Source organism: Eleutherodactylus coqui, chromosome 10 (genome assembly GCF_035609145.1).
Source record: "Eleutherodactylus coqui strain aEleCoq1 chromosome 10, aEleCoq1.hap1, whole genome shotgun sequence".
Classification (NCBI taxonomy): Eukaryota; Metazoa; Chordata; class Amphibia; order Anura; family Eleutherodactylidae; genus Eleutherodactylus; species Eleutherodactylus coqui.
This window is the reverse complement of record NC_089846.1, coordinates 43,546,013-43,567,355: the sequence shown is the minus strand read 5'-3', so window position 1 is coordinate 43,567,355 and position 21,343 is coordinate 43,546,013. Positions and strand designations below refer to the sequence as shown.

The following is a 21,343-nucleotide window of genomic DNA, read 5'->3' as shown; positions in this document are numbered from 1 at the left end:
GCTGCTAAACTCCCCACCTCCCTTCTCCGGCAGCTCTCACTGGGTCCCATAGGAGTGTATAGCAGTGGATGTATTCCAGCCAGGAAAGATCGTTTCAGGACACTCAGGACACTGGTAAATCGCCTGTGTGATCTGATGCATTGGATGGTAGCATATATCGGCAGGCTGTGGAAACGACAGCTGATATACGCTTGTGTGAATAAAGCCTTATTCTTAAAACACTGAGGCATTTCAGAAAAAAACAGTTAAAGCCAGGAGGAATAGGGAAATGGGTCTTGGAGGCAGGGCCCCACCAGCTTCTGCCAACCCAGATCTAAATTGACTGGTCTCTCCCTATGTGCAAACCGGGAGAGACATAGTAATCTAGCCAATCGAGGTAGGCAAAGTATAATAGAATGACTGCCAAGGACCATAGATAAGTCTTGCAGTGTATTGTAGAAGTGCTCAAATGTCCCACTAAGGCCTCCTTCCCACGAACGGATTTCCGCCGCGTAATTCCCGGCGAACATCCGCTGCGTTGCCCGCAGCTATTAGGTTCTATTGAACCTAATAGCACAATGCTCACGATGCGTAATTCCACCGCGGAATTACGCACCGCGATTTCTCCCGTCCTCACCCGCAGCATGCTCTATTTTCTGCGGGTGAGGACGGGCTGTACGCACTGACGGCTTCCATTGCAGTCAATGGAAGCCGTCCGTTCACGCTATCTCCCGCTGTAACCAGCGGGAGATAGCGTGAAAAAACGCTTTCCCGCCCACCGCCGCGCGTCATATGACGCCATATGACGCTGCCGGCCGCGTCACGTGACACGGCCGGCCGCGTCACGTGACACGCTCGGTGACGCGTCGGCGGTGGGCGGTGACGGGCGGTGACGCGGCGGCGGTGGGCGGGGAAGCGATTTCACGCTATCTCCCGCAGGTAAGTATAGGGGCTCTGGGGGGCGCCGTGACGGGCTTCACAGCGTAATATTACGCGGCGGAGCCCGTCACGCTCGTGGGAAGGAGGCCTAAGGGACAAAATGTGAAAGAGGGTTTAATATTTGTAAACAAAATAAAAAATAAAAAAAATATATACATATATTTATGAATAATTTCAATAACCCCCCCCCTCCCATTTTCCAAATGTATTTTCTAGAAAATGAAATGAAATTGCATCGCCAAGTTCCAAAAAGTTTAAACTAGTAAACTGTAACATGGTGAACACAGTAGGAGAAAAAAAAAATACATACTACTCTAAAACGATACCAATGAAAACTACACCCTACAAAAAACATCCTCGCACAGCTTCATCCATGGAAGGATTAAAAAAATTAGGGATGTCAATGCCGTGACAAAAGCTCGCACTGTAATCATACTGACACACAGAATACCGCTAACATGCCATTTTTTACTGCCCAGAACTCTGTAAAATTGAAACCCCCGCAAATTGCGCAATTGCATTTTGTTTCCCTTTTGCTTCACTTAAGAATTTTTTTTAACAAGTGTTTCAATATATTATATGGTACGTTAAATGATTCTGTTAATGATGTTAATGATTCTGATTCTGTTGTGTAGCAAACAATGAGCCCTCCTATGGTAATGCTCACAAATACAGAAATGTTATGGCTCTTTAAACGACAGGATCAAAAAATCGAAATGCCACAAGAAAAGATATTAGTTTATGCAACTTGTATATAGCTTGCTGCAATCCGATATTTTTTCGCTTTCCTGTGCATACTTTATATTTGTTCTTTCGGTACTGCCTGCAGAGATTGTCTAGAGGATAGAATGACTTATTTTTGTGTATGTTCCCCGGAGTGGGCTTATGTTCCTATATCCATCTATTTCTGGATTTATCATAAAGTGACACTTAATAGTTTTAAAAATTATGCAATGTCTACATTTTTACTGATAAGGTATATTTGTAGTCACATGATTTACACACAATTTGCGCAAAACTTTAAGTTCTCAAGTAGTCGCAGCCTTAGAGTTGCGCAATACAGGAGGGTGGACAGGTGGGTTTTTATCTCATTTTATGTTTTCATTTTCTATGATGCATACTAGCTGGCCCGGTTTATGGGGTAAGCTGTGGCTGGTAGTGTTTATGAGAAAGCTCTGCCTACTTCTGGTGACGGGGACACATTGGTTATGGCGACGCACTGTCTATCTGCTTATGGGGACACTCTGGTAATGGAGACATTGATAGCCACTGTTTGCAATAAGTCTCAGGCTGCTCTAGTTATGGGGACACTCTGGCTGCCATTATTTATGGGGGGTGCACACCTTCATAATGTTGTACATATGTGAACCACATGACACTATTTTTTTTTATTATTCCCTTCACCCTAAATGATGTACATGTATGTCAACCAGATGTAGGGTTTGAATAGAGCGGGATTGTCTGCTGAGTTTGTGCCAGCTGTCTTTGAAAACTGACGCCCGCCCGCAACAGCCACAATCAGCATTTGGTTGACTCAAATGACCACCTCTTGATGAGATCACAAGGTGCCGTTCGGTTCTCATGACAGCCCACAACCTTTGGAAGCTATAGATGGTGAATAGGTGCAACTTTCCAGAAAAGATAGTGAGACGATAGGATATATTATCCAACTTCTTTTATTGGGTATGTTAAAAACCAGCATAGGATACGTGCTTCAGGGTGAACCTCTTCTTTAGTCACAATGGGTGGGGCATCACTTCAAGGACTTCAGGAATATGGATCCCAAAAAGTGCTTTTCTCATCAACTCCATCACTGGTTACACAAGCACTTTTTGGGAACCATAATCCAGAAGTCCCAGAAGTGATGCCCCAACCAACATGACTAAAGAAGGGTGTCAGGGATTGAACGCAGGACCTCCTGTACTCCAGCAAGCAGCTCAACCTGCTGAGCCATCTAGGCCTTTGGACAGCTCCTCTGCTAAAGTATAGTAATAATCCCGTGTTTCCTGGCATGTTCCCCTGTTCTAGCTCCACCTGTTGTTGATTAGAATCTGCCATTCCCTCCTTGCATGATTATTCTGCTCCACAGCATTGATTAGCTCCACTTCTGCTTGCTCCTCTACTATTGCTACAAGACCTCCTGATACCGACTTCTGGCTTCCCTTCTAATTATGCTACCTGCCTCATTCATCTGTACTGCAAACCTAGACTTCCCATTGCTGACCCCTGGTTTCCCTTCTGACTACGCTACCCGCCTCATCCATCTGTGCTGCAAACGGAGACCTCACATTGCTGACCCCTGGTTTCCCTTCTGACTACACTACCTGCCACATCCATCTGTACTGCAAGCCGAGACCTTCTGTTGTTGACCCCTGGCACTTCCTTGACTACTCTCCAGATCTGTGGCTACTACACTTGAGGCTCCACCCTAGTGCCTGGAACCACTACAAAGGTGTTCACTCCAAAACGTGTATGTTATCATGGTTTTTAAGGTAATAGAAGAGGAGTTAGACAATATAACCTACCGTCCTACTATCTTTTCTAGAGAGTCGCGCCTATTTACTAGTCTATCTCTATAGCTTTTCACACAACTGTCATGCCCACCGGCTTTCCTGGTTGGCAGCACCACCACATTCAATTTTCACAGCCCATTCTAAGGCTTTTTGGTCTCCAGACATCATCTGAGACCAAAATCTCCAATACCACCGGGTTTGCTCCACCCCTCTCCTTTCCTACACAGCCTTCAGAAGGCCCCCAGGGTTCACATGTATTTCTGGAATAGGTAAGTATTGATTTTTTTTTATCACAAAACCCCTTTAAAAGTCCCATCTATCAAAATAATGCATAAGTTATCCTGCATGGTAAACATCTCTGAAAAAAATACCCAAAGACAAAATTGTACGTTTTTGGTCATCCCGTCTCCAAAAAAGATTTTTTATAAAAAGCAATCAAAAAGTCATATGTACACCAAAATAGTACCAATGGAAACTACAAAACATCGCTCATATATATATTTTAAAATTTCTTATTTTTTTACAGTAGTACAGCAAAAAAAATCTAAATAAATTTGGTAATTGTACAGATTCATAAAATAAAGTTTTGTAACTTTTGCTGCAGTGTGTAAGTCATAAAAACAATATCCACCCCCACACCCCCAAAGATGGTGGAATTCTATTTCACTTAAAAAAAAAATCTAAAGCTTTTTTCAGTACATTATATGCTACATTAACCCTTTTACAGTTACGTCATGGAGGTTCGGAGTTTGTATGGAGGAGGATCAGGAGGAGCCAATCCGGCTCCATGCAATGTGGGTGCCGGCTGACAGTTGCCCGCAATAACTGTGATCAGTACTCGTGCTGATCGCGAATGTTAACCCTTTAAATATGGCCATCCATTCTGACAGCGGTATTTAAATGCCCTAATAGTCCCCCAGCGATGAGATCATGGGGTGATGTTCATTTGCCATGGCAGCCAGGGCTCTTCTGAAAGTCACCAGGGCTGCCATTGCAGATTGCCTATAGCATAGCTTGATAGACTGCCTGTCAGATCACAGTATAATGTAATACTATGATATTACGTCATACTGCAGGACTTATCAGACCATCAGAAGTTCATGTCCCCGATGGAGACAAAAAAAAGATGTAAAAATCAGTTTAAAAAAAAGTTTTATTATAAAAAATATAAAAGTAAAAAAAAAAACCTTTTGCCATATTTATAATAAAAAATATCTAAATAAAAACGCTAAGAACGTATTGTTGCATCCATAAAAGTCTGATCTATGACAGTAACACATTATTTACCCTGCACGGTGAACGTCATCAGAAACCCCCCCCCCCCACAACATTAGGGCTTATTCAGACAGGCCTATATCAGCCGGGCTTTCACGACCGGCCAAAATACGCTGTCCCTCTCTGCAAAGGGAGGAGGCGGGCCTGGCACTGAGTGCACTGAGCTCCCGCCCCCTCTCCGCCCCTTGCTACTGTTTGCAATGGGAGGGAGAGGGGCGGGTGGAACTTCATCCCTCCCATTGCAAGCAGTGGCAAGGGGCGGAGAGAGGGTGGAGAGGGGTGGAAGCTCAGTGCACTGCTTCCTCCCCTTGCAGAGAGGGACAGCGTATATCGGCCGGGCATGAAAACCTGTCTGATATACGCCTGTCCGAATAAGCCCTTAGAATTGCGCTTTTTTGGTCACCCCATTTCCAGAAAAAAAATTACTAAACAGTGATCAAAAAGTCGTATGTACTCCAGAATGTTACCAATAGAACTACACGATGTCCCACAAAAATGAGCCCTCTCACAATGATGTGTCAATAAAAAAAAAAAGTTATGGCTGTCAGAAGACGGCGGCAGAAAATAATTACATTTTTTTCCAAGGATATTTTATTTTTTAGAAGTAGTACAGAAAAAAATAAATAAATAAAAAAATTTAAAAAAAAAAATATATATATATATATATAAATTTGGTACTGTAGTAATGGTACTGCCCCATAAAATAAAGTTATCATATATCATGTTTTAGCAGCAGTGTGTCCACCGTAGAAACAAGACTTGTCAAAGATGGCGGAATTTTATTTTTTTCCCATTTCATTCCACTTAGAATTTTTTTTAAGGTGTTCCAGTCCATCACATGGTACATTAAATATGACCATTGAAAAATACAACTTGTCCTGCAAAAAACAAGCGCTCATACAGCGACGGCGATGAATAGATGAAAGAGTCATGATTTTTTTAACGTGGAGAGGAAAAAAACAAAAAGGGTCGGCGTCCTTAAGGGGTTAAATAGTACCATTAAAAAAATACAACTGCAAAAAACAAAACCCCAGACAGCTCCATCAACAGATAGGTAAGAGTTATAATTTTGTTCAGCGTGGGGGGAAGGAAAGAACAAAAATAAAGATAAAGGGCCACGTCTTTAAAGGGTTAAACGGTTTTAAATAAAGTTTTAACAATTGACACGGACAAGTCCTGACGCAGACGCTGAGCATGAGGTAACACAGCGCCCTCTACTGATAGTTTAAGACACGGCGCTCTCCTGCCTCAACCAACATGGCGCGGATTATAGTCGTGGACTCACTCAACATGGCGGTCAGTTACAACACTTCCTGACTACAGAAGCCGACGAGTTCAGACATGCTCAACAAACATGGCGACCGAAGCCGAACCTGAACCCTGTAAACTATCCGAGCTGCTGGATAGAGGATGGCGGATCTTGGAGGAGGTGGAGGTCAGCAGCCAGCCGACCGGGGCGCGGGAGGTGCAGGACAAGGTGAAGCGGGGGCTGGGCATGCTGGAGCAGGCCACACGGATGGTCACCCAGCTGCAGCTCTTCAGGTACTGCAGTGCACCGCTGATGATGGGAGTCACCCTCCCAGTAACTGCTGGAGATATTGGGGGGCGAGGAGCCTGGGGATGGGTGGGGGTCTCAGCGGACCCCCTATGCTGTGGCTGGGGAATAACTGGGGATTCTGCTAACATCCCTGTAATGGAATGGCTGTCTCTTATACTAGACAGGCTGTAAATTACTGCAACCCCTTGTGATGGAAGTTTACGTCCCGACGAGGGGGTTCTTAATGCACTAGGACGTAAACTTGCATCCTGTGGATGGCGCGGGCTCAGAAGCAGATCCTGTGCCATCCCACAGCGGGAGCTGGCCGTGACTGATAGCTGCAGCAGCGGGGATCAATGAGGACATCTCCACTGTTAACCCCCTACGTGCTGTGATCTAGGTAGAAGGCGGCATGTAAAGGGTGCGCAGAGAGCGCGTGCCTACTGGTGTCCCGGCCTGCCATCGCTATTAGGTGTCGCAGAACAGAAGTCCCGCAATTCTTTATCAGAGCGGTTATCGTTTAAAGCAGTTGTCCCGCGGCAGCAAGTGGGTCTATACACTTCTGTATGGCCATAATAATGCACTTTGTAATGTACATTGTGCATTAATTATGAGCCATACAGAAGTTATAAAAAGTTTTATACTTACCTGCTCCGTTGCTGGCGTCCTCGTCTCCATGGTGCCGACTAATTTTCGCCCTCCGATGGCCAAATTAGCCGCGCTTGCGCAGTCCGGGTCTTCTGCAGTCTTCTATGGAGCCGCTCGTGCAGAATGCAGGCTCCGTGTAGCTCCGCCCCGTCACGTGCCGATTCCAGCCAATCAGGAGGCTGGAATCGGCAATGGACCGCACAGAAGAGCTGCGGTCCACGGAGACAGAGGATCCCGGCGGCCATCTTCAGCGGTAAGTATTGGGGGGGGGGGGGGAGGGGGTTGAAAAAAAAAAAAACCCGTTTCGGCGCGGGACAACCCCTTTAACCCTTTCCAATCCAATTTTGGATTCAGGGTTTCCTAAAAATCTTTCTCTTTTTGCTGTTCTACAACAGTGCCATCTGCTGGCTAGAGCCAGTGTGTGCGCGCCAGAGAGGCTCCGACAGTGGAGTGGCTGGCAATAGACGGTAAGAATACCCTGTCGGACGTCTTCTGACATTGGAGCTGTACAAGCTTCAATCAGAATGTAGGGAGATGTTAGACAGTGGATTAGAAAGGGTTAAGGGACATATAATATGCAAAAAAAAATTACTAAAACCTTTTTTTTTTTATTTTTTTAAATCTCACCTATTTGGTATCATCGTCTCCGTAAGGACCGGTACAATATATTGCGCACACTTTTTATTCCACACAGTAAAGGCTGTTCAAAAAAAAGCTAAATGAAACTAAGAACCAGAAGCAAATTGCGTAGTCAAAAAACGCAGTAAGAGTGTACACCAGAATAGTACCAATAAAAACTACAGTTTGCCACACCACAAGTAAGCCCGTACGGCCGTGTCAACGGGAATATACAAAAGGCTTTTGATAACTGGAGATATTAATCGACCAAAAATCATTGCATCCGAGGGCTAAAATAGGCCGTGTCCATAAGGGGTTAAAAGGAGCCTGTCAGCAGGCAGCGGCTCATGGAGCCGAGCAGATTGTAGAGAGTTTATGAGGAAGATTCAGTAAAACTTGTATCTTCTTCATTTATATCTCTAATTCTGAGCTGAAGAGTCCAGTGGGCGGAGCTATCAGTGATTGACAGCTCCCCCTGTATGTGCAGTCATACACAGATGTTAATCACTGATAGCTCCGCCCACTGGACTGATCAGCTCAGAATTAGAGATATAAATGAATAAAGTACAAGTTCTACTGAACCTTTTCCCATAAACTGTATATCAGCCCGCTCAGCTCCTCCGGCTCTAGAACATGATGCCCGCAGTTTAGAAGGCTGACAGACTCCCTTTAAGGGCGCCCGCACACTGGCGATTTTTGGGCATTGCGTTTTTAACATTAGAAAGTCCTATTGACATTTGCGTTTAAAAAACCGCAGCGATATGGCGATCGCCAGTGTGCGGGCGCCCGAAGGGTGCGTTCACATGTCTCTGATTGGCTACAAATATTGGTGCAGATCTGCAGCAGATTTCAAGTTTGAATTAAATTGAATAGGTGAAATCTGCTGCAGATCAGCGACGTGTAAACGCACCGCTAAACGACTATTAATGACCTTTCAGAACTTCCGGTATGAAAATCACGGGAATTTGTGGGATTGCCCCTTTAACCCCTTCATGACGTGGGCCTTTTTTTTTTTTTTTCTTTTTCCATTTTCGTTTTTTCCTTCCCCCTTTAAAAAAAAAATCGTAACCCCTTTATTTATCCATCGACGTCGCTGTATGAGGGCTTGTTTTTTGCGGGACAAGTTGTATTTTTTAATAGTGCTATTTAATGTAGCACATAATGTACTAAAAAACTTTTTAAAAACTATAAGTGGAGTAAAATTGAAAAAAAAACATTCCGCCATCTTTCAGTGAGTCTTGTTTCTACGGCGCACAAACTGCAACAAAAGCGACATGATAACTTTATTCTATGGGTCAGTACGATTACTACGATACGAAACTTGTATAGTTTTTTTTTTTTTTTTTACTGTACTACTACTATTTTATTTTTTTTATTTTTTTTTCCTCAAAGACTTAATTTTTTAAAATTCTTTTCTGCGGTCATCTTGTGCGCACAATAACTTTTTTATTTTTCCGTCGGCGTGGTTGAGCGAGGGCTCATTTTTTGTGGGATGTCCTGTAGTTTCCGTTAGTACCAATTCGGAATACATACGACTTTTTGTTCGCTTTTTATTGAGTTTTTTTCTGGGACACAGGGTGACTGAAAAAATGCATTTCTGGCGTTCTTTATTTATGTGTTTTAGACGACCTTCACAGTGCTGGGTAAATAATTGTCTACTTTGATAATCAGACTTTTACGGACGCGGCGATACCAAATATGTATTTTTATTTTATGATTTAGATTTTTAAATTATAGATATGGCAAAAGGGGGGTGATTTAAACTTTTATTACTTTATTTTACAATTTAAAAAAACTTTATTAATCTTTTTCTTACTTTACTTTTAAGTCTCCCTGGGGGACTTTAACATGCGATGCTTTGATCGCTCCTGCAGTATGACGTAATGCTACAGCATTACGCCATGCTGCAATTTCACCGGCACCCACGTGAATGGCTTGACAGGCAGTCTCCCAAGGCAGCCCTGGGGCCTTTCAGAAGGCCCCCGGCTGCCATGACACCTGCATGGCCCCCCTGATCGCATATATCTATATTACACTCAAGTTCGGCACTACGGAGCAATTCCAGCAACCTCATTGGTTCTGATTCACAATTCCAGCAAGCTGATTGGTTGTTTGGGTTTTCTGATTCAACCTGATTGGTTGTTAGTGCCAAACTTGAGTGTAATATAGATATATGCCCCCCGATCTCACTGCGGGTGGGCCGTACGGATTTAAGTGCCGCTGACAGAATTGACAGTGGTATTTAAAGGGTTAATAGCCGCAATCGACCGCATGGCCGATTGCAGCTATTGCACGCGAATGTCAGTTGTAATAAACAGCCGACTCCCACGCTGTATGAAGAGAGGTCGCCCCACGATCTCTCTTCATACCTACCCCGACGCTGGGAAGGGGTTAATGCTGCGTTTCCCCTTCTTCCCTTCTGATCCAGTAACTCGGCTTTGTATCTTTTCTTGCAGCTCCAACGAGGATCTGGATGAGATTTCATCTGCAGATATTCGGTATCTTCTGCTGCCCGCTCTTCTTGGAGCGCTGACCCTTAAGCAGGTGGACCTCAGTCATAGGCTGCAGCATCTTGAGGCGGCCCGCTCCTATTTCCTAGACTTCCTGAAAAGATGTCATGACTACAAAGTTTCCAGTTTCAACCTTCCTGGAAAGGAAGAAGCGCTACAAGAAGAAAATGAAGTGGTACGCACGGCCCGTGCTGGAGTGCCGCCTAATCTGACTGCCATGGCAATGCAGAGGCAGGCCAAGATCGAAAGGTAAGAAATATACCTTGTTATAAGGAAACCCATAATTAAACTTGAAGGTTGTCCAAGACTGCACTATTGATGACCAATCCTCATCAGTAGTTGATTAGCCAGGTCTGTGACTCGGGACCTCCAGCGATCAGCTGTTCTCCAGGCCACTGACAGTGTTTACAGAGACTGAAGCAGACGAGTTCAGCGTAAGCTGTGTCTGCAGTACCATTCCGGGCCACTTCAATATGTACAGAGCTGTCAGCATGCAGGTCCATATACACAGATAGCAGCTGATCGCTAGAGGTCCCAAGCCGCAGACCCCAGCTGGTCAACTATTGATAACTTACCCTGAGGATAGGCCATCAGTAGTTCAGTCCTGGATAAGCTCTCTAAGTGTTAGTGCTGTCCTGATACCAGGATCGCTCCAATCTTCTGTCCGCACACCAATATTGATTTCATAGGAGTGATGAAGGAATACAGTGGACTGCGGATCTCAGCAGTGATTGACAGACTACATATCTGCATACACAGCAGTTGGCTATCAGTCACTGGGGCAAGGGATTTCCTGTAAAAATGGCCATATGCTAGTAAATCAGAAGCTGAAGCCGTATCCAACATTGGGAGGTAATGTTTTTGTTTACTGAGCTATTGGCACCTTCCACTCTCCCATGTCTCTGCCATGTGCAACGGAGGGATCTTACCCCTTGAGATAGAAAAATAAGCATCCCCTCTGTCTTCCAAGGGTTCTCCTGTCCCCTGGAGGGAGATGTGGGTGGAGCTCATTTTTTGTTAGCTCTCTTTTTTTATGCCCATAGCAACCAATCACAGAACAGCTTTCATTTCTCAAAGGAAGAGTTTGAAATGAAAGCTGAGCTCTGATTGGTTGCTATGGGCAACAAACCTTTTTTTTTTATAAGCGGTTTCATAAATCTCCGCCCTAGTGCCCTTTGCTTTCACAGAGGCGCCTGCCAATGGGTAGCGTTGCTTATTTGGCTCTCGGGATTCCTGCAGCCTTCAGTGACCGGCTCTACTCTAAGCCCACTTTTGAACTAGTAGGAAGTTGGGAATAATCCACTAGAAACTTGCTGAAGCACGCTTAGTCCAGATGGTATCCGCTTGGTGGAAGGGATATAGTTTTATACTCCTGTTTCTATTATACTATTTCAGGGGGACGGCGGTGTTCATAGGAAAGCTACCAGGAAAAATGAGTGCAGCCCTTGTTAACCCCTTCCCGCTGCAGGGCGTAAGTTTACGTCCTGGCAGCAGGGTACTTCCCGCAACAGGACGTAAACTTGCGTCCTGGAGATAGCGCAGGATCATATGTGATGCCGGCGTCCCGCTGCAACAGCGGGGGTGCATCGGAGATGCGCCCCCCGCTGTTAACCCTTTCCCTGCCGCGATCTAAGTAGATCGCAACAGGGAAAGAGTTCAGAGGGAGCAACTCCCTCTGTGTCTCCGGCCAGACACTGGCGTCCTGTATTGTCTATGCCTATCATCGCTGTATAAGCGATAAGGCATGGCAGAGCCTTATGACAGCGATCATCAGGGTAGTGGTTAAAGTCCCCCAGGGGGACACAAATGTTGTAAAAAAAAAACAAAGATTAAAAAAAGAGTAAAGAAAACATTTTTTATGTTTTTTTCTCAGATTAGCATAAAGAAAGGTAAAAAAAAAACCCCCACATATTTGGTATTGTCGCGTCCGTAACGACGCGTACAATAAGTTGCACATGCTGTTGACTGTGCACAGAAAAAAACGCAAAAAAAACGCTGAAAAAATGAGGCAAAATGCTAATTTTTAGCATTTTGCCTCACTAAAAACGCAATAAAAGTGATCAAAAAAGCCTTATGTACCCCAAAATGGTACCAGTAAAAACTACAGCTTGTCTCGCAAAAAATAAGCCTTCATAGAGCTCCGTACATCAAAAAATAAAAAAGTTACAGGACTTTGAATGCAGCAATTTAGAATAGAAAAAAGATTTCCAAAAATAGGGTTTTTATTGCAGAAAAGTGGAAAAACCTAAAAAAAATGTAAGAATTTTGGTATCGTTGTAACCGTACCGTTCCGCAAAAAAAATGGAATGTCTCATTTATGCTGCATGATTAACGCTGTAAAAAAAAAAAAAAAAAACTATGGCAGAATTGATGCGTTTTCTCTCCCTGCTATCATAAAAAAAAAAAAAAGTTTTACAATATAGTCTATGTACCCAAAAGTGGCGCCGATAAAAACTACAGTTCGCCACGCAAAAAACAAGCCCTCATTCGGCCGCGTCGACTGAAAAACAAAAAAGTTATGACTTTTGATAAACGGAGAAGAAAATCCGCCAAAAATTGTTGCGTCCTTAAGCTCAAAATAGGCCATGTCATGAAGGGGTTAAAGGGGACTAGTGGACCCGAGTATCAAACCTCTCCAAGTGTCCGATGGACTCTACAGGGCTAGTTGATTCTCACAACTTATGCTATCCCCTTGGGTTGGGGGGGTGCATCTGGGTTAGTCGGTCTACCAGGGGTCCTGAGAAGAATTGGGTCTCTTTCCTCATATAGGAAGGAACGCCTGGACATTCTCAATGCTTTTCGTTTGTCTCCATCTAAAGGGCCAAACATAAAATTTTATTAGACCATACCAACACAGATCTTGCAGAGGATCCCGAAGGGAATTTCACAGCAAGCTGTACTATCTGCATACGGGAAAACGCAAGAAAGTTCAGCTGCAAGCCGGTTGTATCCCATTATAGTCAGTGCGGTCTGTTCGGCACCTTCTGATCCGGCAGTTCCGGTATTTTTGTTGATTTGGATCCGAGAGTGGAGAATAACTGGGGCCACGGATGAAGCTGTGATTCTGGCCTTATACTTTCTCTCCCCTATGTTTCATTGCCAGGGTTCTCATAATCAAAGAAAGTAAAATCACATTAAGGGTGCATTCCCACTAACGTATATCGGCTTGATTTTCACGCCGAGCTGATATATGTTGTCCTGGTGTGCAGGGGGGGGGGGAGGATGGAAGAGCCAGGAGCAGGAACTGAGCTCCCGCCCCCTCTCTGCCTCCTCTCCGCCCCTCTGCACTATTTGCAATGGGGAGAGGCTAGCCGGGGGCGGGGCTAAGTCACGAAACCTAGACCCGCCCCCCCAGCCCGCCTCTCCCCATTGCAAATAGTGCAGAGGGGTGGAGAGGAGGCAAAGAGGGGGCGGGAGCTCAGTTCCTGCTCCTGGCGTTTTTTTTTGTGTGCCCCTGCACACGAGGACAACGTATATCGGCGCGGCGTGAAAACTAGCCGATATACGTTCGTCTGAATGCAGCCTTATTATGATAGCCCCTTTTCGGCTCAGGATTGCCCGCATAAAGTGAGCGATAAACAATTAGCGCACAAACTCGGTCCAGCAATAATCTGAGCAGTAATCGTTAAGTGTAAAAGAGCCCTAAGTGAAAGAATTGCACTAATTACCAAACTGTGGCAGCTGCTTTAGTTTCTGCCTTACTAATATATGGGCGTTTATACGTAACGGGTATGAATTCTCTATTAGGTCCTTTTATTGCTTTATCGTTTCATGTAATGACATTGTTATCAATTGGGTTACAGGTACAAGCAGAGGAAGGAGCTGGAGAACAGACTGTCTGGCCTGAAAGCCTCGGTGAAGAGTGGGACGGCAGAAGAGGAGCAAGTGAGGGAGTTCTACCTACTGCACCTACAGCACTGGGTGTGCGTCGCCCTGGAGGAGGTGGAGAGTATTGATCAAGAGCTGCCAATGGTGAAGGCCAGGGAAATGATGAAGGTGAGACCGTTTTTGAAGGGTTTTTTTTGGTGACCAATGCTCTAACTCCTTCACTCTATGATCTATGTGTCCGTCAGGAGTGAGAGGGCTCCTTAGCGCTCTTTGATGGAGTTAGACATCATAGAGATCGTGTGGGTACTGCCACTCTGCCCACGAGATCAGCAGTAGAACGTGACTGACCTACACAGTCAAGTTGTGAACAAACTGAGTAACCCGTCAAGGAGAGGCACACACCTGACCGTACAATGAATATAAACATTTATTTGCATATATGCACAGTAGTATCTGCACCCAGCCTTCCCCAGGTGTTGATCGGAGGTGTGCATATATAAGAATACATGAGTTTCATTGGATTCCTCTCCAGTCCGGCAAAGTTTCAAAAGTAAGTTTTGCAAAATCACTAAATGGATTGGTAAAAGTGACAGACCGCTGAAATCCGTGTCTGTCACTATGCTGCCCACAGCCCGGGCAGCTTAGGAGACTTGACCCTTTCCTTTTAAAGTCGATGTGTGAAACTTCAGTTTAGCCTCATGTTTAAACACCCGTCTACATACATCATGCTATCAGGGCTCAAGGACTGCAGTAACATGGAGAGTGCAGCACCTGTATTGGTAAACTGCGCACAATGCCTGTTATAAACTGCAACTTAGATTCTCCTCAGACTGCATGTACCGATGTCCCTCTGCAGAATGTGCCACCCCTCCCAACCTCCTCACTTTTTACCGTTTAATGTAACACCCCCTTTTATTCAAATTCACTCCCAGACTGGAGGTTGCAGCCCCTTCTTAGCTTTAAAGGCGTGCTCCATCCCTGCAGTTCATGGCCGTATATACGTACGGGTCGGTTAGACTCTCCTCAGTATATGCACGCACGGGTCGGATAGACTCTCCTCGGTATATGCACGCACGGGTCGGATAGACTCTCCTCAGTATACAAATCCTTTCCCAAGCCTTTATGGTTTCTGAGGAAAGAACTCTCATGTATCGTGGATTTTCACGCTTAGAATTGAATATTGAAGTTGCGACCCCTTTACTTTTCTAAGAATGTAAATAAGGCAAATTTCATGTTTGTGCGGTACAGATGTGTTATTAGTTACATTACACAGGGTTGCCAATACTTTTGCGCTTAGTATTGAATAATCAAGTTGCGACCCCCCCCCCCCCCCCCTTCCGTTTGCTTTTCCTATTTACAACCTAAAGAATGCTCCTGCCAAATTTCAAGTTTCTACGACGTCGGGAAGCTAAAGAATTAGTGGCGAGTCAGTCAGGGCTTTCGCCTTTTATATAGACTGTATTATGTCTGAAGACCTGTACTGTTGAGCAATAACCACTTTTGCTTTATTCTTGTAGGGAGCGGAGCCCCCTCGACCGCAGCGCCCCACGAGGCCACCTATGAAGCCATTTATCCTGACTCGAGATGCTGTCCAGGCAAAGTACGTGGTAGTCTAACCAATGTTAATACTGTATCTCGTCTACCACAGTTGGATTTACGATTTTATCCATTATAAATGGTTTAATCTGCAGGGTCTTTGGAGAAGGTTATCCTAGTCTTCCTACCATGACTGTTGATGATTGGTACGATCAGCATCGCAGTAAAGGAGTCCTACCTGACCAGGGTGTGTTCAGCAAACCAACAGGTATGTCACTTTTTTCTAGATGCTCACTTTTCGCCGTCTACTAAAAGTGCTGTTGTGTGAATCTGCTCATCCACAGAGGAACACACATTGTAACTCCAGCGCAAAAATATGCAATACGGTTTGTCTTTAACCTCCACTTATTGGTGGGCATGGCAGAGTTTATATAACATTGTCATTTGAAGGAATATCCATGTTTTTGCATTCTCTGCATGGGTCATTCCAGGGAAATCCGCGACCGTCACAGATTTTTACAAAAACTTCACATTTGCTCATTACTAGACAATATATATAAAAATCTCAATTTTTAGACCCATCTTGTCATGGGGTCAAAAATACAGGAAAGGGTCAATTTTCCAAAGCTCACTGAGAATTATAATTTTTGATCATTCATATCTTAGAAACTATTGGGTGTAGGAAGATGTGCAAGGTGTCTTTCTGTTCTTAATATGCAGATTTATAACCTTCTCCCTAGCACTGGAATTTCCATACTAGTTAAAGTAAAACTGGAACAAAAATTTCAAAATTGTTTTTGGAATTGAGCCATTCCAGACCCCCCCCGAACATCAATTGGGTTACTTAAATGCCACCGTCAGAACTATAGTTTCTGCCCTGCAGCAACTGTGACCATGGCTGTGGGAGATAATACACTTTACAATGCGGCAGTGATCACTTTCATCCTGGTCGCCGTGTGAGGATAAATCTAGACAAAAGACAAACACCCCTATGTATATGTATAGAGATTTCTTTTTTTTTTTTATTTATTAGAATAGCCATAGGCAACATTATCTTAAATATTACCGGCCCTTTAATAAATTATACAATGATCGCAGTGAGACTTGGGTCAGGACTACTAGAGACAACAGAACTTGTTGCGGTCTATCTGACTAGTCCACCAATGTCTTGAGAAGGACTCGCAGATCCAGAGGAAGGCGTAAAACATCCCGGAGAGTCTATCTCAATGGAGAAAAAAATTCCTTCCTGACCCCAGAAGTGATGATCATCTATCACCCTGGATCTAGCCTGCTGTATATACGTATGTATGTATGTAATTATAGGCTCAGGAGAGCTGATGCTGTAAAGAAAGAGAATTATACGAATCGCTTTTTATTGACAACACTTACAACATCTTAACCCTTTCCAATCCACTGTCTGACGTCTAAAGACATTCTGATTGAAAGCTGTACAGCTCCGATGTTGGAAGACGTCTGTCAGGGTATTTGTACTGTATATTACTGGCCGCTCTGTTGTCAGGGGCCTCTCCAGCATGTCCCATACCGCAGTACTGGCTCTAGCCAGCAGATGGCGCTATTGTATAATGGCAGAAAGAGAAAACTTCCTAGGGAACCCTGAATCCAAAATTGGATTGCAAAGGGTTAAAGTACTAATGACCACTTGTCCGTGAGTGAGTTAAATGCTCCGCCCCTGATCACATGACGGTGACGGCATCATAGGTCCTTTATCCCAGCCATGATTTCACCTCAGCGAGCAGCTGAATCACTGGAGCTCTGAGCTCCGCCCCTGATCACATGATGGTGCTGTCATCACAGGTACTAGGGATCAGTTATTTGGCAATTAAAATAGTACACAAGTTAAGTTTGCAGGGGAGGTAAGAGTTGCTAGGTTTAGCTAAAATAACCATCTCCGTTGTTAGTGTAAAGTAGGGGGGGTGGAAGCATTTGTTTTATACGTTGTCCAATTTTGTTGCCAATGAGGGCGAATATTAAGACAATAACACACGACGTGGGAGAGCAAACTAACCTGAGTCAGACAACGCCAACATGTGTGAGTCAGCAAGTTTATAGGCAAGTAGGAATTCAGGGGTGCGGTACCTTCTTGTTAAAAGTTTACAATGGTTCTCTTGGAGTTGGACACTCTGAGGGGCCTGTGACAACTGAAGATGATCGTTCAGATTCTCGTTGGGTCGTTGGAATCTGTACAATAATCATTCACTGTAAGGCTGGGTTCACACAGGGCGGATTTGCTGCGCGGCATTTGGCCGCGGCAAATCCGCCTACAGCCGCTAATCTCGGCATTAGCCAGCCATGTGGACGAGATTTCTCAGAAACCTCGTCCACACAGGACGGCCAATCCGCTGCGGTAAGTCCGGCTGAAGCTGCGACCGCTGCAGCTGCGGTTTCAGAAGATGCAGCATGTCTATTTACCGTTCCTTTTTTGTTTATTTTCGTTGCGGCCGCGCTCTCCTCTATGGGAGCGCCGGCAGCAACGGAAAAGCAAGCGGCTGGGCCGCTTCAAAGCCGCCGCGGCTTAAACCGCAGCGGTTCTCCTGGCGGAAATCTCGGGGTTTTTGCTGCGGCCAAACCGCGAGATTTCCGACGGGAATCCGCCCTGTGTGAACCCAGCCTTAATGCTGGCACGAGCTAACGATAATTTGCTCATCGTTCTGATTGTGTAGGCATAAAAAAGTTAAATGACTACCTGTCTACTGTAAATGGAGGGGACAGCTGGAGGGATTTCCAGTCCGTTGCACCTCCATTCACTAAACAATTATTGTTAGGACAACTGTGGGGCAGACATTTTTTTTCAGCTTTCTCTCTGGAACGTCTCGGAACCAAAAAAAATAATAATTTGAAACTTTTGTTGCAATTTTTCTTTAACTTGTATTGGAATTACAGTGTTAGTAGTTTGATTTATAACATATTTTTCCTAACGACCACATGTCTGTAAGTATGTGAGTGAGTGATTCTCATGCTCCTACTCCCTGGAACGTCATAGCCCTGCCCCTGGTGACATCATAGCTCCACCCCTGACTACGTTGTTGCTAAGCCGTTATTATGTCAGACACTGACCTACCTCCACCACAGGCATATATCTATATTACACTCAAGTTCAGCACTAACAACCAACAGGTTAAATCAGAAAACCCAAACAACCAATCAGCTTGCTGGAATTGTGAATCAGAACCAATGAGGTTGCTGGAATTGCTCCATAGTGCCAAACTTGAGTCTAATATAGATATATGCCCACTGCAGAGATCCTGGCGGGCTGAAGGACCTGTGGTGATGTCACTGCTGTGAGAGGAGCCATTCTGGAGTTTCGTAATACTGTATACTGGATAAGCTGACAGAAAGTACCAGGACCTGTGATGACGTCACCGGCATGTGATCATGTGTGTGGGTGGAGTCAGGGATCACATGACCAGGAGCTCATCACTGTATGCCAGGAGCTGTGTGTCATGTGTGCAGTCAGCATAAGGCCTCATGTCCACAGGCGGGTTGGCTTCCCACCCTGCGAGCGGCATTAGGACATTTGTTACCAGTCCGGATGCGTGCGGGCCATCCATTGTCTCCTCTGTGCATGTGGGCGGCCCGCTGGCATGCCTCCCGCACATGCACAGTGGAGATTTTTTTTTTTTTTAATATCCTTCTTTCCCACGGGACCCGGAGTGACAGTTCATGGTGTGCCGCAGATCGGATAGCTTCCATTGACTTCAACGGAAGCCATCCCTGCGGGATCCACGACAAAACGGAGCATGCTGCAGTTTGTTTTTTGGACCGGTAGGTCTAGAAAATAAATACGCATGCTTTAAGTAAGTTGCGGGTGCCCATGATTGTCTATGGGCATCTTGAACTCCAGATCATCTGCGCAGGTGCCCCACGCGGATCCTGGAATTCAAATCCACCCGTGGACATGAGCCCTAAATGTAGTAGAGCTGTGAGTGGTTGTTTTTCTGAAGTGCTGTGCGTGTAATGTGTATAGTCAGTATGGATGTATGTCATGTAGCACAGCTGTATTTGTGACGCGCATGTCATGTAGCAGAGCTGAGTTTATAACATGCGCATGTACCGTGGCACAGCTGTGTCTGTCACGTGCATATAATGTAGCAGAGCTGTGTTTGTACCATGCACATGTCATGTCTGTCAGGTGCATGTCATGTACCAAAGCTGTGTCTGTGACGGCATGTCACGTAGCAGAGCTGTGTGGCGTATTGCGCCACCAGAAACACTGGTACTATAATTTCCCAATAATTACTAGTCTACATACTACAAAGAGAATTACACCTTGCACACCTTCCTACACCCAATAGTTTCCAGGGTATCAATTATAATTTGATAATTATCAGAAATTATGGTTCTCATGCCCTTTATAAAATTTCCCCCTCTGCTGTCTGTCTTGGTACCAATGGATTTGAAAATTGAGGTTTTTATATACATTCTAGTAGTTAAGAAATGTGCAAAGTTTCTAAAAATCTGAGATGGCCAGCAGTTTCCCCTTGGGAGATTTTGTCCTGGAATGACCATATACTTTCCACGCTGTTGAGATTGTGTGTGTGTGTGTATATATATATTTTATTATATTATATTTTATTATATTTTTTCTTCTAATTTTATTTATAACTTTATTTTTTGTAATTTAAACCTGTGACCCGGCACTAATTTCCAAACAGGTAAACTTTGATCATGAATGGGCTGGTGTCGAATAATGACCATTGAGTGTACGCTGCATCATAAATACAGTAGAGCTTAGTGGGTTCCTATATAGGAGTGTCTGACATTGGTTTGCTTTTCTTCTCTAGATGAGGAGCAGGAGGCGGCTGAACGGGAGCGTAAAGAAGAGCAGGATGATCCAGACACATTACAGAAGGCTCGGAACTGGGATGACTGGAAGGATACCCATCCTCGGGGGTATGGGAACCGCAAGAATATGGGCTAAGATTAATGCTGGAATCCCCTTTACAATGTACTGGTCACATAAGACTGGAGAGTGCTAGGGAGTGCCATCTGTTGAGTGACATCAGCCATCTATGACCGTATTGTGTGTGCCTTTGCTCTCACAGTAGCCGATCCCATAACACCACAGTTTAATGTACGTTTGTATTTATTCCTGATTCTTTCTTCTTTTGTAATAAATGTTCTATTGGTGGGATCCGCCCACGATGCTGCCGACATGCTTGTACATGGAGACTAGGTGTCCATTCTTTCCCATCACTATTCTTCACTGTGCTAGACTGTAAAACCGAAGAGAATTTCAGCCATAGCAGGATATATTCCCTGTGGAAAACCCTTACGGATGACGATATAGAACACGGGTTCACAGCAAGGATGAATATGGACCAAGGGAAGGTAAAGACTGTAGAAGTCCACTACTACCTCTACTAGGCTAGATGCACTTGCGGAAAGCTGAAAAACACATACCAATTCTCATTAGTACTATTATACTTTAATCTACACATCTAACTAAGATACTCTTAACCCCTTAGTGACCAGCCATACAGCTTTTTTACGGCTGTCACTAAGAGGCTTTAGGCTAGGCTGCTGTGTTTAAACAGCGTCCTAATATATGGTTGACACGGGAATTCCATGCAGGAAAGATTGGGGACCTTGCACTGACGGCTTGGAGCGGAGAAACTTCTATTCCTGACCATTTAACCCCTTACATATTGTGGTCACAGCATGTTAGTGGGTGACAGGGAGAGGGAGCTCCTCTTTTCATCCATTGGCACCCCACAAATGCGATCGGGGTGTACCAATAGATTCTTATGGCGCAGACCAACGCACATGGCGTTCATCTCATTAGGGCCTCTAGAACTGCCAGGCATGCCTGATTGCTGATCCGTAAATGGTTCGCAATATTGCACTTCATAAGTAAAGTGCAGTGTATCAGCGATCGAACGATCGCACGTTCAGGTAGCTTGGACGGACAAAAAAAAAGTTAATGAAGTCAAAGTTATATT

General features: G+C 44.7%; 1 protein-coding gene across 1 annotated transcript; it reads left to right on the top strand.

The window, feature by feature from the left end:
• Positions 1 to 5,980: 5,980 nt before the first annotated feature.
• On the top strand, positions 5,981 to 20,565 carry IGBP1 (immunoglobulin binding protein 1). Its single transcript, XM_066580927.1, has 6 exons — positions 5,981 to 6,248; positions 9,966 to 10,268; positions 13,823 to 14,015; positions 15,365 to 15,447; positions 15,539 to 15,651; positions 20,186 to 20,565. Exons 1-6 carry the CDS (start codon positions 6,061 to 6,063, stop codon positions 20,320 to 20,322), a joined length of 1,017 nt encoding a protein of 338 aa, XP_066437024.1. The 5' UTR covers positions 5,981 to 6,060; the 3' UTR covers positions 20,323 to 20,565.
• The last annotated feature ends 778 nt before the right edge of the window (positions 20,566 to 21,343 follow it).